Raw genomic sequence first — 13,723 nt, 5'->3', positions numbered from 1 at the left:
CTGCTGCATAAGCCCTTTAAAGGGCTCTCATGAAAACCCCACCCAAACAATTCTACTTACATCTCATTGGATACTCAAAGACACAAAGAGTGTGTAGAAATATAGTCTTTTAGTTTTGTGCTTTTTTTGGCCTGAATAAAAGCAGGGTTTGATTCTGTTACTAAGAAAGAGAGCGAGAATATAAGGCAGCTGGCAGTCCCTGCTACCTTCCCCTCCCTAATTCTCCCTTTTCCCTATCCTTCATGAACACCATCTTAGTCCCCCTCTTCCCTTTCTCACCTCTGGATAGTGGGACACCAAGGTCTGTGGGGTTTGAGAGAACTCAAAGACAATACAATAGCTGTCCTTGAGTCCTTACTATATTCCAGGAATTGTCATTAAAGCTTTCCCTGACATGTATAGGGGTGACAGATCTCCTGCCCTGGTCAGGGGGACCAGGGGGACCAGGAGGCCCAGGGAAGTTTTCCTAAGCCAAGTGTAGTCCAAGTGGTCTAACAAGATGCCAAGACAGCCTTGCTTCCTGGCGAGTGTGGGGCTCTGGCATCAACTGAGAAGCTTAGAATTCTTGCTCCATTTACTAGGCAAGTAGTTGAGTCTTCTTTTTTTTTTTTTGGCCTCAATTTTCTCATTAGTGAGATGGGGATAATGACAGTCCTTGCATGGGGGGGAAGGTGTATTCATCCGCTGTGGCTGATGGAACAGATTATCACAAACTAGGTGGCTTAAAAGAAGAGAAATTTATTCTCACCCAGTCCTGGAGATCAGAAGTCTGAAATGAAGGTGTTGGCAGGGCCACACCCCCTCTGGAGGCTCTAAGGGAGAATCCACTCATTGTCTCTTTCGGCTTCTGGGGACTGCTGGCAATTCTTGGCTTGTGGTGGCATCACTCCAATCTCTGCCTCCGTCTTCATATCACCTTCTCCTCTGTGTGTGTCTTATCTCCTCCTTATGAGAACACTTTTGCTGGCATTTAGGACTCACCTGGATTATCCAGGATCATCTCCTCATCTCAAAATCCTTAACTTAATTACATCGGCAAGGACTCTTTCTCCAAATAATGGGATTAGGATGTCGATTTATCTTTGGAAGCCAACATCAGCCCACCGCAGGGTGGGTATCAGGAGATATGTAAATGCTCAGATGTGGTGCCCGGCACTGGGTTAGCGCTCAGGAAATGTTTGTCTTCATGGTAGCCCTCCTGTCTTGAGGGGTTCTCTGGAGAGCAGGATATCCATGGGAAAGAGACCTCAGATGGTCACATTTTCTTCTTTTCTAGTTAGAGTTCTGCCAGAAACGATCATAACTCCCCTGACTCCCACTGATTGAGCGCTAACTCTCCCAGACACTGTGCATGGGGTTCCACATCTCATTTAACCCTCACAGTGGCTCTGCCATGGTCAGCGGTTTACAGCCGAGGAAACTGGGGTTCAGAGAAGTTAAGTCACTTCCTCAAGACCTCACAATGTCAAGGCAGGCATTGGAACTCAAGCTCATTCTCTTTTCCCTTTACTGCGTGTATTTGGCGCCTGGGGGGCTTCTGTGGAAATGAAGTGGGAGAAGGGGGAACTCAAGACTTAGGGGATGCCAGGGGGAAACCAGGGTGAGCAAGGTGTAGAGGAGCGCATCACTGGATGGGATAGCTTCGAAAACTATTAATCTGGTGGCTGTGCCTGAGCTGCTACTCGAAACTGCCATCTTCACCCTTCCATTTGCCACGTGGCACTTGTCCCAGTCTAGTCCTGTTTTCTCATCGGTGAACCTCAGCCCATCTCAAGCTCAGACAGCACCATTTGTCCTTATTGTGACTACATGATCTCACATGTTTGCTCTGACCACACCCTCTGCTGATGTTACTTTGCAACTCGTCTTCATCCTGCATCCCCCCAACACACACTCAGACATTTGGGCTCTATACGGTTAGTTGTCCCTTAATATAGAAAACTCGGTGTTGCTATTTATTCACCAATGCCTATGTTTTGTCTTCCCAACCAGGTGGGAAATCTCTTGAATACAAGGACTGAGAATTATACATTTTGACTCCAGTTTCTAATTTAATGTCCCGTATACAGTAGAGGTTCAACAACTGCTCAATGGTTGAATGGAAGGGAAAAAAAACCCACTAAAAGATCCAGGTTGTGGGGGACGGAGATGCTGGTGAGCTGCACAGCCCCAGTGAGCTACAAACCCCTCAGAATCTAAACTGGCATCCCACCTCTTCAATGGTTAGAGGATTTCCACAGGCAGGTTTGTTCTGACAATGGTTGATCTCACCTGCCTATGGAAGGTGTCTCCCTTCACGGTATTGCCACTGGCCTTGGCAATGTAAACGTTTTGTCTTTAAAGCAGTAGCTAATGGGACACTTCCCAACCCCACTGGATTCCTTCACAGCAGGAAATAGACACGTCCTCAGCTTGAGTCAAAATGTTGGAATGGAGGTTGAGGATGAATCTGAGGCGTGGTGATTACTCAGTCACTCAGAGTGGGGTCACCCTGCAGCTACACTAAAAATACAATATACAACCCAACAACTTGGGCATTCTAATGAGTGCACTCAAGCTAAACCAGAGGCTGCTTCCTGTGGATGGCCCCTTGAAGTCTCCCACCTGCTTTGTTCCTTGGGCAAGATTTGCATCTTCTAAGACTCATAAGAGCTGGAGATTCTGTCCTATTGTTACATATGTTTTATGTATTGTTAGGGGTGGTTTGCTTCATAGACACTGAAATGACTTTCTCTTACTTCCACCCCTCCCCTACATTTTTTTTTCACACCCCCACCCCCACCCTATGCCGCTTACCCCCCTTGGTATCCATACCTTTGTTCTCTACATCTGTGTATCTATTTCTTCCCTGAAAACTGGTTCGTCTGTACCATTTTTCTAGGTTCCACATATTTGCATTAATATACATTATTTGTTTTTCTGTTTCTGACTTACTTCACTCTGTATGACAGTCTCTAGGTCCATCCACGTCTCTACAAATGACCCAGTTTCATTCCTTTTTACGGCCGAGTAATATTCCATTGTATATATGTACCACATCTTCTTTATCCATTCATCTGTCAAAGGGCATTTAGCTTGCTTCCATGACCTGGTTATTGTAAATAGTCTTGCAATAAAAATTGGCATGCATGTGTCTTTTTGAATTATGGTTTTTTCTGGGTATATGCCCAGTAGTGGGATTGCTGGGTCATATGGTAATTCTATTTTTAGTTTTTTAAGGAACCTCCATACTGTTCTCCATAGTGGCTGTATCAATTTACATTCCCACCAACCGTGCAAGAGGGTCCCCTTTTCTCCACACCCTCTCCAGCATGTGTTGTTTGTAGATTTTCTGATGATGCCCACTGTAACTGGTGTGAGGTGATACCTCATTGTAGTTTTGATTTGCATTTATCTAATGATTAGTGATGTTGAGCAGCTTTTCGTGTGCTTCTTGGCCATCTGTATGTCTTCTTTGGAGAAATGTCTATTTAGGTCTTCTGCCCATTTTGGATTGGGTTGTTTGTTTCTTTAATATTGAGCTGCATGAGCTGTTTATATATTTTGGAGATTAATCCTTTGTCCGTTGATTCGTTTGCAAATATTTTCTCCGATTCTGAGGGTTGTCTTTTCATCTTGTTTATGGTTTCCTTTGCTGTGCAAAAGCTTTGAAGTTTCATTAGGTCCCATTTGTTTATTTTTATTTTTATTTCCATTTCTCTAGGAGGTGGATCAAAAAAGATCTTGCTGTGATTTATGTCCTCTAAGAGTTTTATAGCGTCTGGTTTTACATAGGTCTCTAATGCATTTTGAGTTTATTTTTGTGTGTGGTGTTAGGGAGTGTTCTAATTTCATTCTTTACAGGTAGCTGTCCAGTTTTCCCAGCACCACTTATTGAACAGACTGTCTTTTCTCCATTGTACATCCTTGACTCCTTTGTCATAGGTTAGTTGACCATAGGTGCATGGGTTTATCTCTGGGCTTTCTATCTTGTTCCATTGATCTATGTTTCTGTTTTTGTGCCAGTACCATATTGTCTTGATTACTGTAGCTTTGTAGTATAGTCTGAAGTCAGGGAGTCTGATTCCTCCACCTCTATTTTTTTCCCTCAAGACTGCTTTTGGTATTCGGGGTCTTTTGTGTCTCCATACAAATTTTAAGATTTTTTTGTTCTAGTTCCATAGAAAATGCCATTGGTAATTTGATAGGGATTGCATTGAATCTGTAGACTGCTTTGGGTAGTATAGTCATTTTCACATTATTGATTCTTCCAATCAAAGAACATGGTATATCTCTCCATCTGTTGGTATCCTCTTTAATTTCTTTCATCGGTGTCTTATAGTTTTCTGCATACAGGTCTTTTGTCTCCCTAGGTAGGTTTATTCCTAGGTATTTTATTCTTTTTGTTGCAATGGTAAATGGGAGTGTTTCCTTAATTTCTCTTTCAGATTTTTCATCATTAGTGCATAGGAATGCAAGAGATTTCTGTGCATTAACTTTCTATCCTGCAACTTTACCAAATTCATTGATTAGTTCCAGCAGTTTTCTGGTGGCATCTTTAGGATTCTCTATGTATAGTATCATGTCATCTGCAAACAGTGACCGTTTTACTTCTTCTTTTCCAGTTTGGATTCATTTATTCCTTTTTCTTCTCTGATTGCCGTGGCTAAGACTTCCACAACTATGTTGGATAATAGTGGTGAGAGTGGACATCCTTGTCCTGTCCCTGCTCTTAGAGGAAATGCTTTCAGTTTTTCACCATTGAGAATGATGTTTGCTGTGGGTTTGTCGTTTATGGCTTTTATTATGTTGAGGTAGGTTCCCTCTATGCCCACTTTCTGGAGAGTTTTTATCATAAATGGGTGTTGAATTTTGTCAAAAGCTTTTTCTGCATCTATCGAGATGATCATATGGTGTTTATCCTTCAATTTGTTAATATGGTGTATCACATTGATTGATTTGCATATATTGAAGAATCCTTGTATCCCTGGGATAAATCCCACTTGGTCAAGGTGTATGATCCTTTTAATGTGTTGTTGGATTCTGTTTGCTAGTATTTTGTTGAGGATTTTTTGCAACTATATTCATCAGTGATACTGGTCTCTAATTTTCTTTTTTTGTAGTATCTTTGTCTGGTTTTGGTATCAGGGTGATGGTGGCCTCATAGAATGAATTTTGGAGTGTTCCTTCCTCTGCAAGTTTCTGGAAGAGTTTGAGAATGTTGGGTGTTAGCTCTTCTCTAAATGTTTGACAGAATTCACCTGTGAAGCCATCTGGTCCTGGACTTTTTTTTTTGTTGGAAGGTTTTTAATCACAGTTTCAATTTCATTACTTGTGATTGGTCTGTTCATATTATCTACTTCTTCCTGGTTCAGTCTTGGGAGGTTATACCTTTCTAAGAATTTGTCCATGTCTTCCAGGTTGTCCATTTTATTGGCATAGAGTTGCGTGTAGTAGTCTCTTAGGATGCCTTGTATTTCTGTGGTGTCTGTGATAACTTCTCCTTTTTCATTTCTGATTTTATTGATTTGAATCCTCTCCCTCTCTTTCTTGATGAGTCTGGCTAATGGTTTATCAATTTTGTTTATCTTCTCAAAGAACCAGCTTTTAGTTTTATTGATCTTTGATATTGTTTTCTTTGTTTCTATTTCATTTATTTCTGCTCTGATCTTTATGATTTCTTTCCTTCTGCTAACTTTGGGTTTTGTTTTTTCTTCTTTCTCTAGTTCCTTTTGGTGTAAGGTTAGATTGTTTATTTGAGATTTTTCTTGTTTCTTGAGGTAGGCTTGTATAGCTATAAACTTCCCTCTTAGAACTGCTTTTGCTGCATCCCATAGGTTTTGGATCGTCGTGTTTTCATTGTCATTTGCCTCTAGGTATTTTTGATTTCCTATTTTATTTCTTCAGTGATCTCTTGGTTATTTAGTAATGTATTGTTTAGCCTCCATGTGTTTGTGTTTTTAAAGGTTTTTCCCTGTAATTGATTTCTAATCTCATAGTGTTGTGGTCAGAAAAGATGCTTGATATGATTTCAATTTTCTTAAATTTACTGAGGCTTGATTTGGGACCCAAGATGTGATGTATCCTGGAGAATATTCTGTGCACACTTGAGAAGAAAGTGTAATGTTCTGTTTTTCGATGGAATGTCCTATAAATATCAATTAAATCTATCAGGTCTATTGTGTCATTTAACCCTTGTGTTTCCTTATTAATTTTCAGTTTGGATGATCTGTCCATCGGTGTAAGTGAGGTGTTAGAGTCCCCCACTATTACTGTGTAAGTACTACAGAAATGTGGTTTCCAAACTTGCATGCACATTGGAATTGTATTAGTCAGAATAGGTCAGGTTGTGTTACAGAAACAAACAAGCCCCAAATCTCAGGAGCTTGATATCACAGAGGTGTTTTTCTCATCCACTCTGGTTTACAGAGGACCAATAACTCCAGGACAGCTGTCCTCCCCAAACAAACTAGCAGCCAGGCTGCTTGGATCTTGAGATCTTACTGTCTTCATTGAAGGCTTCCCCTACAGCAGAGGAAATGAGGAGACTTGCAATGGCAGTTAAATGCCCTGGTTCAGGAGTGACATATATTACTTCCACTCATAGCCCGTTTGCCAAAATCCCATAGCCCCACCTAGCTGTGAAAGCTCTTTAATCTCCCCTTTTCCTGGGAGGAAAGAAAAATCAGAATGGGCAAGCACTGGAATGCCCTGTTGTAGGAACTTTTTGGTGAGGAAAAATAAATATATCACAGGTCCTGCCAGCAGAAAGTCTGATTCAACTGCCCTGAAATGGGGCATGACAATTTTGGCAAATGTTTCAGATAATTCTGATATTGTTGGTACATGGGTGGACATTTAGGAACAACTACATTAGAAAACCTAATTCTCTCTTGGAGTGACCATTGGCTGTTTAGGTGATAAGAATGACACACATCCATGAATGCACAAAACAAGTCGATATATATAACTCAGTGCTAAAATATTCAGTATATGCAATGTGTTGTAGGAAGGCAGTGAACACTTCCCCTCCCTCCGATATGCTCACATGTTGTTAAGGTGGCTTTGCCAGACAACTCATGGTAAGGAACTCTTGCTCAGCACACATTTCCATGTAGGTATATTTGTGTGCGTGCATGGACACACATGCTGGGAACCTGAAGTAGAGAAGTGAGGAGGCTCAGATGTCCATCTCTCCCACAGAGCCTGTTGGAATGACAAGCTCCTATGAATAATCTCATTATAGCTTTTTACCCATCAGGCTGAACCTAGAGAGGACACCAGAGATTCTAAATCTAATCGTTGCTCTGTCACTGACTTACTGGGTGACCAGTATAAAGCCAGGCAACTCTGCCTACTCTGGGACTAATTAGCCAGCCTGAGGATGACTCAGTTTTCCCTCTGCTCTTCTTCCTTATTCTGAACATCCTGTTCAATTAGGACTAGTCTTTAGCTGCTACTTAACAGAAAAACACTGCTTTCTTAAGCCCCAAAACACTGGCTTAAGTCTATTTATTGACTTACTCAAAAGAAGTCCAGAGGTTGGCAACTTCAGGGTCCCAGGTTCTTTTGGCTTTCCACTTGACCATCCCTAGGGTGTGACCTTCTCCTCATTCTCTCAAGATGGCTGCTAAAGCTCCAGTGGTCATGTCTTCATTTTGGGCATGGATAATGGGAAGAGCGAAGGACAGAAAGGGTCTCTACTAGCTGAGTCCAGAGAAGTACCAGGGAGTGATATATGCTTACATCTCATTGGCTAGAACTATGTCACATGACCATCCAAGCTGCAAGTGAGGCTGGGAAACACAAGAGCCTCTATCATAAAGCCCCATTGTCAGGCATCCAGACTTTTTTTCCCATTCCCTTGCACACGGAAATGTAGGCTCCTGCCTTGTAGAGCAGAAGTGAACTCCTGCTCCTGGGCAGACACATGTAGGCTCAGTGGATACACAGAGGCAGAAGACCTCGTGTGCACAGACCCAAGTGTCCCCAAGACCTCGGTCCTGATGCTTAGATAGTGGACTTGGATTTGTCAAACCAGAGGCTGAGCAGGTGCTGTGCTCCCTGGTCAGGATGCCACTCCCCCCTGTGGGTAAGGAGCTTTCACCCTCACAGCACACTTTGTGGTGGCAGCTGTATTTTCAGAGGTAGAAGGCACACAAGAGAAGTTTGACCCTTCAGTAGCCAAACAGCCTGGGCCCTCTTGTCTAAATAAAATGTGAGCTTGTTTTTATTATGAAAGTAAGTACAATGGTACAGAGTAAAACATTCTCACAGTACGGTAGAGGGTGAGTAATAGTAAACATTTAGTCCCATCTTGCTCCTGTCTCTGGCCTCAGTCCCATGTCCCAGAAGCTACACTTTATGGTTCCCCTGGACGTATTTCCAAATGTTTTCTTTGCATGTATATGTACATTGTTAAAAAACACGTACACACAAATGGGATCATACTTTACATGCTGTTCTGCAATTTGCTCTTACCATTTAGCATCTTGGTGATCATGCCATCTTGCTACCTGTAGAAACACCTAATTCTTTTGTATGGCTAAATGGTATGACTGTGCCATAATTTATTTTCCCAGTCACCAGCTGAAGAAATTTGTCTTTCCAGGCTTTTGCTACCAAGATCATTGTTATAATTCTCTGACCCTTTTGTCAGGATTCCAGTGTTCTCTGTTCCATTATCTGGATTGGAAGGTGAGCCTGGCATCTGGGGGAAAGAGAGCTTTGCTGCCTCTGGGAGGACTGGCCCTGTGATTCCTGGAGCACTGGCCTTTCTGTGGTCAGGCCCATCCCTGGCTTCTCTGCGGGGGGCCTGAACCATGGCTTCCTCCTTTGTCCCAGGAACCTCCCCCCATACTGACTCCACACAAAGGGCAGGGTGGGGTCGGCACATGAGCGTGCCTGGGCAGGCTAGTAATCTGGTGTTCTGGGCAGATAAATAATTTGGGACTCCTTCAACTGATCTCTGCAAAAAGATTTGTTCAACCATTATTTGGAGGAAAGGCTGCGTGCAGGGGAGAGGAGCACGTTGATCTCTGTCTCCATCATCCTGAAAAGTCTGCAGTGTGGGCAAAACTACCATTCATACTAGAGACTGCTGGGAGATTTGTTGCAGGAACTGCTTGGGAGCTTGTATCTGAGTCACTGGTATACGATCATTTGATAATGTCTTCAAGGAGATGAACATGAAGCCCTGAAAATACCTGTTATTTTGCTGTCGTGCTTAATGAGGCTAACAGAAATCCACTGCTGATACAGAGACTATCAGACCTGGTATGGCTCCATCAACAAAGGAATTCTAGGGCATTCCCTGGCAGTCCAGTGATTAGGACTCAGCACTCCCACTGCCATGGCCCAGGTTCAATCCCTGTTCAGGGAACTGCAAGCCGAAGAGCGTGCAGCCAAAAAAAAAAAGGGAATTCTCTCCTGAGATAGGACCCAGAAAGAGGAAAGAGGAGGAGAGGAAAGTTGGGAAAACATGATGTTGAAGTAAAGAGAGACAGTGGAACTTCCCAAGTTGGCCAGAGAAAGAACCAGATCAGACAGGGCAAGCAGATGCCATATCTGGGCCATGGGGAAAGGGCGGCTCAGCTAAGTTGAGGTCAGGTCAGCTCAGGTCAGACACCAATGAAGAAAATCCCCCAAATCAACCATGAAGGTAAAAAGAGCCTTGGTCAGCTATGTAGGCTTGGTATTCAGAGGTGGAAGCTCAGGAAGGAGTTTGATCAAGTGAGCAGAAGCAGGTGGGCAAAATCAGATAGGTGGGTACAATGAAGAGAAGTCAGATATGGAGTTCTACAAAAATTGTCCTCCCAAAACAAGTATATGGTCAAATTTCCTGCTCAAGAATCTTCAGGGGCTATTAATTGTAGATATAATATATACTAATGCCTTAATCTAGCATTCACACAGTTCACTACAATTTCACTCCCATTGAGTACTGACCTCTAATTCTTCTCCCGCTCTCCTACCCCCTTGCTCAAGCCATCCCTTCCACTTGGAGAGCCCATCGTCTCTCCCTCTCTCCTAAATTCTCAGGGTATTTTGTTCTCCTCTTATAATTCTTATTCATCTCTCTTGTGCAGCCAATACTGTCTTTGTCCCTTGGGTCCTGTTCATATTTTTATCTAAGCAACACCTAGCCCTGCACCTCACATGCTTTAAGTCCTCAATCTGTACTTGTTGAAAGTCAGCAGAACAGTTTTCAAGCTCATCACAGGACTGAAATAGGGGAGATGCATGTGAGAACTCTGGGAGAGTTCTCAAAGGTGTGACGTGCACTGATGGGATAGACAGACCCTATTGCAGGGGCAGGGAGGGTCTTCCTTTTGATCTCTATCCACAGTAGTCATGTAAGTTGTCAAGTGCTTGTCTTATCATGGGGAGACAGTCATACATGGGTATAAACTTTATATATTCTGGTCCAGGAAATATGTCTGCCTCAGGAGGACCACTGTTCCTGGGTCTGTCTCTGGACAGAATGCGAATGTGGCTTGGGTCCAGCTACAGACTGAACCCCAACTATCTAAGGGTTTATAGCTCTGTGTACTGATGTCTGAGGCTGGGACCTGGGACAGGACAAGGATACCTGAATCATGACATCTGCCTAGGGTTCTGACTCAGATGAGGGAGAGGAATCAAAGGGGGAAAGTGTGCCCTATACTGGGAGGGGTGAGGCAGGGGAAGAATTGGTGCAGGGCACTCTGGGGGAAGCTGGGAGTCTGGAGTTGCCTCACAACTGTTTGGGTTGCAATGTCATAGAGCAGATCTTCTAAGGTCTTTTACATCCAAGTAGTCTAGCCCTCATAGAAGTTTCTGGGAGATTCTCTCCTTGGATTAGCCATATGGTTGCCAGAAGCTCTAGACTCACATCCCCAGTTCCAAGTGCACAAAAAAAGAGATCCATCACAAGTCCCTAGTTTCCCTCGGATTGAAGCAATCAACCACTCTATAGCTGTCCCTGAACTAATCACTGTGGTCCAGGGTGGCTTGGTTGGGGGAAGAATTACACCAATTTGTCCAGGCCTGGATCACAAGCCTTCCCTCAACCAGTGTATAAGGGGGCTTAGTGTGTTAATAGTTTAGGGTGAATCACTTGCTCCATTGCTGCAGGTGGGTGTGGTGCCCCACCCAAAGCCTATATAGAATGAGAATGGGAAATGTGTCCTCTTAGACCAAAGAATGTAGTGTTGGTGCAGAGTTGGTAAAATGTTTGCTCTATCAGCCTTTTCCATCTTCTTTGCTTGGATAACGCTTCTTTGCTCTTTGAGACCACATTTAGGCATTAGTTCATCTAGGAAACCTCATCTGATCTGTCTTACACTCAAGATTACATGCCTGTGTTCTCATAATGTTACTGCACCGAATGTGGATCCACGTACCCAGTGCGCAGCAAAGCCAATCTACTAATACCGGTTGTGGTGATGGAAAGTACAGCATTTATTACAAGGCACTCAACATGGGGCCAAGCAAAGAGAACAGGCAGCTCATGCTCAAAAGACCCAAATTCCCCAGTGGTTTTCAGGGAAGGGTTTTTAAAGGTGAGGTCGAGGGATGTGTGATCAGCTTGTGTACATCCTTCTGACTGGTTGGTGGTGAGGTAATGGTGGTGTTTCGGGAGTCAACAGCATCACCCTCCTGGTTCCAGCTGGACTGGGGTTGATGTGCTGGTGGTCAGCATGTAGTTAACTTCTTCCTCCTGGTGGGGGTTTTAGTATCTGCAAAACAACTCAAGGATATGGCTCAGGGTATTTTCTATAGCACCCAGGGAGGAACTAAAAGTCCTTGACTTTGTTTTATGGCTAAACTATTCTTTTGTCTTGCTTGACTGTTTTCCTTTGTTTCTACATTTTCTCACTTCTCTGATTAAATTTGCTCTTTGGAACTTGGGGAAGGCCCAGGCGGCTAAAGCTTTTCTACAAACAAGAGGTGGGGGACACCAGGAGTCTGTCACTGTTAAGTCCCCATAGAGTCCTTCTTGGTTTCAAAAACTCTTCCTTCTAGAATGAGAGCTCCTTCAAGTCTTTGAATTTTTTCTCTGTATCCCCAGGACTGAGTACAGGGCTTGAGATACTTACAGTTTGTTGAATGACTGAGAAGTAATGCATGCACGTGTGCAGGAGTGTGTGCCAGAGTGGGACTTGTCTGTTGACTCAGCTTCATTGGAATGGCTGCACCCAGGAGCTATTGCTCAAGCAGAAGCCAATACTTCTGGGATTGGAGCACTAATCACATAGATTGAGAGTGGGGAAGGGGGTTCCACCTCCCGGGAGAAGATGGTATGACCACCCACAAAATAGTATCACCAGTGTTGCTATTGTCTCAGGCTCCCAAACCCTGGGACTAAATCTCCCTCTCACCCCAGGAGGGCATCTGGTCATATTAAGTCCTAGAATCCTGTTTTTTTCACATCCATCCCTTTTTTTCCTATTGCATCACACCCTCCTAATCTCCTGACAACCTCCCTGCCCCCCATCTTTGCTATCACCTTTGCCTGACTCCTCTAAAACTTTCACACCACTGCCATAAGGATCATTCCTAAATACTGATTATTATGTCACCCATTTTATGGAAAACCTCAGTGAGTCCTCAGTTCTTCCAAGATCAATTCTAAATTCTAAATTCTTCAACCTATGATAACCATATGATAAAGTTCATTATCAGTCTTTCCCCAGATTTCACACGCATCCATACTTCTCACTACTCACCTTCCAGAACTCTGCCCCAGCCTATAACTTGCTTTCCCCCCACATCACCCATACTTCTTCCTCCTTGTTGCTCATACTCTGTCCCTGCTTAGTGTCCTCAACTTTTCCATTTTGTTATCCAATCCTACTTCTCCTTAATTTCTGCATTTTATATGAGGTTTTTATGACCTCTTTGATGCACAGCAATCTTTTCCTTCTGTGAACAAATATATTCCTAGAAAAACTGAGCCAATATCCATTGCATCAACCACTCAATTGGTACTTACTTAGTCATATATTGCTCTGAGTAGTTACTTAATTTTTTCATTATTAGATCATAGACTCCTACTGAGAATGCGGTAAGTGCCTAATAGGTGTGTTGAATGAAAAGGGGCAAATGGACAGTGTGACTTTAGAATATTTTGGTTTTGTTTTAGCTTGGTTGTGAATACTATTTGTTTCTGGCTTGTCACTTAACTCGTAGGCTCCATTTCCTCACTAATAAATTGAGGATAATCTTACCAACTTTACAGAGGCTGAAGGGTTTTGGTGAACACCAAATGAGAAATCATGCTTACAAGTACTTTATGGACTATTAAAGTAAGCTATTAGGATTTCTCTTTTAATTTCAATTATAAAATATTTTCCTTCTTACTTTTAGACTTGCAACCTTATTTCTCAAAAGAGGACCCAATAGGATAGGCGGTATTTACAAAAAGGCTGTTTACAGACACTACACAGATGAGACCTATTCCACGGAGATCCCCAAACCTCCCTGGCTTGGATTCTTGGGCCCTATCTTGAGAGCTGAAGTGGGTGATGTGATTGTCATCCATTTAAAGAACTTTGCTTCCCGACCCTACTCCTTACATCCACACGGCGTTTTCTACAACAAAGATTCAGAAGGTAAATATCAATCCTATATTATTGGTGTCTTCTCTCTCCTTCTTAAGTAAGGCAACTAACTGTCAGTTGCAGTGAACAGGATTCTAAGAGCACATTCTAAGATTACACGTATTCTTTTGTCTTCTCCCTGCCTCCCCCTCCCCCTCCCC

At 43.1% G+C, this 13,723-nt stretch overlaps 1 protein-coding gene across 1 annotated transcript in view; it reads left to right on the top strand.

The window, feature by feature from the left end:
• The window catches only part of HEPHL1 (hephaestin like 1), a 105,967-nt gene that overhangs the window by 5,943 nt on the left and 86,301 nt on the right, over nt 1-13,723 (top strand). Inside the window, exon 2 of the mRNA XM_007449646.1 lies at nt 13,330-13,574. Within this exon, the coding sequence (XP_007449708.1) occupies nt 13,330-13,574 (245 nt within the window). The remainder of the gene's footprint in view (nt 1-13,329; nt 13,575-13,723) is intronic.

The sequence above is a fragment of the Lipotes vexillifer genome, unplaced genomic scaffold (genome assembly GCF_000442215.2).
Source record: "Lipotes vexillifer unplaced genomic scaffold, Lipotes_vexillifer_v1.1 scaffold536, whole genome shotgun sequence".
In the NCBI taxonomy this organism is placed as follows: Eukaryota; Metazoa; Chordata; class Mammalia; order Artiodactyla; family Lipotidae; genus Lipotes; species Lipotes vexillifer.
Note: the sequence above shows the minus strand (reverse complement) of the source record. Positions and strands in the feature narration are given on the sequence as shown.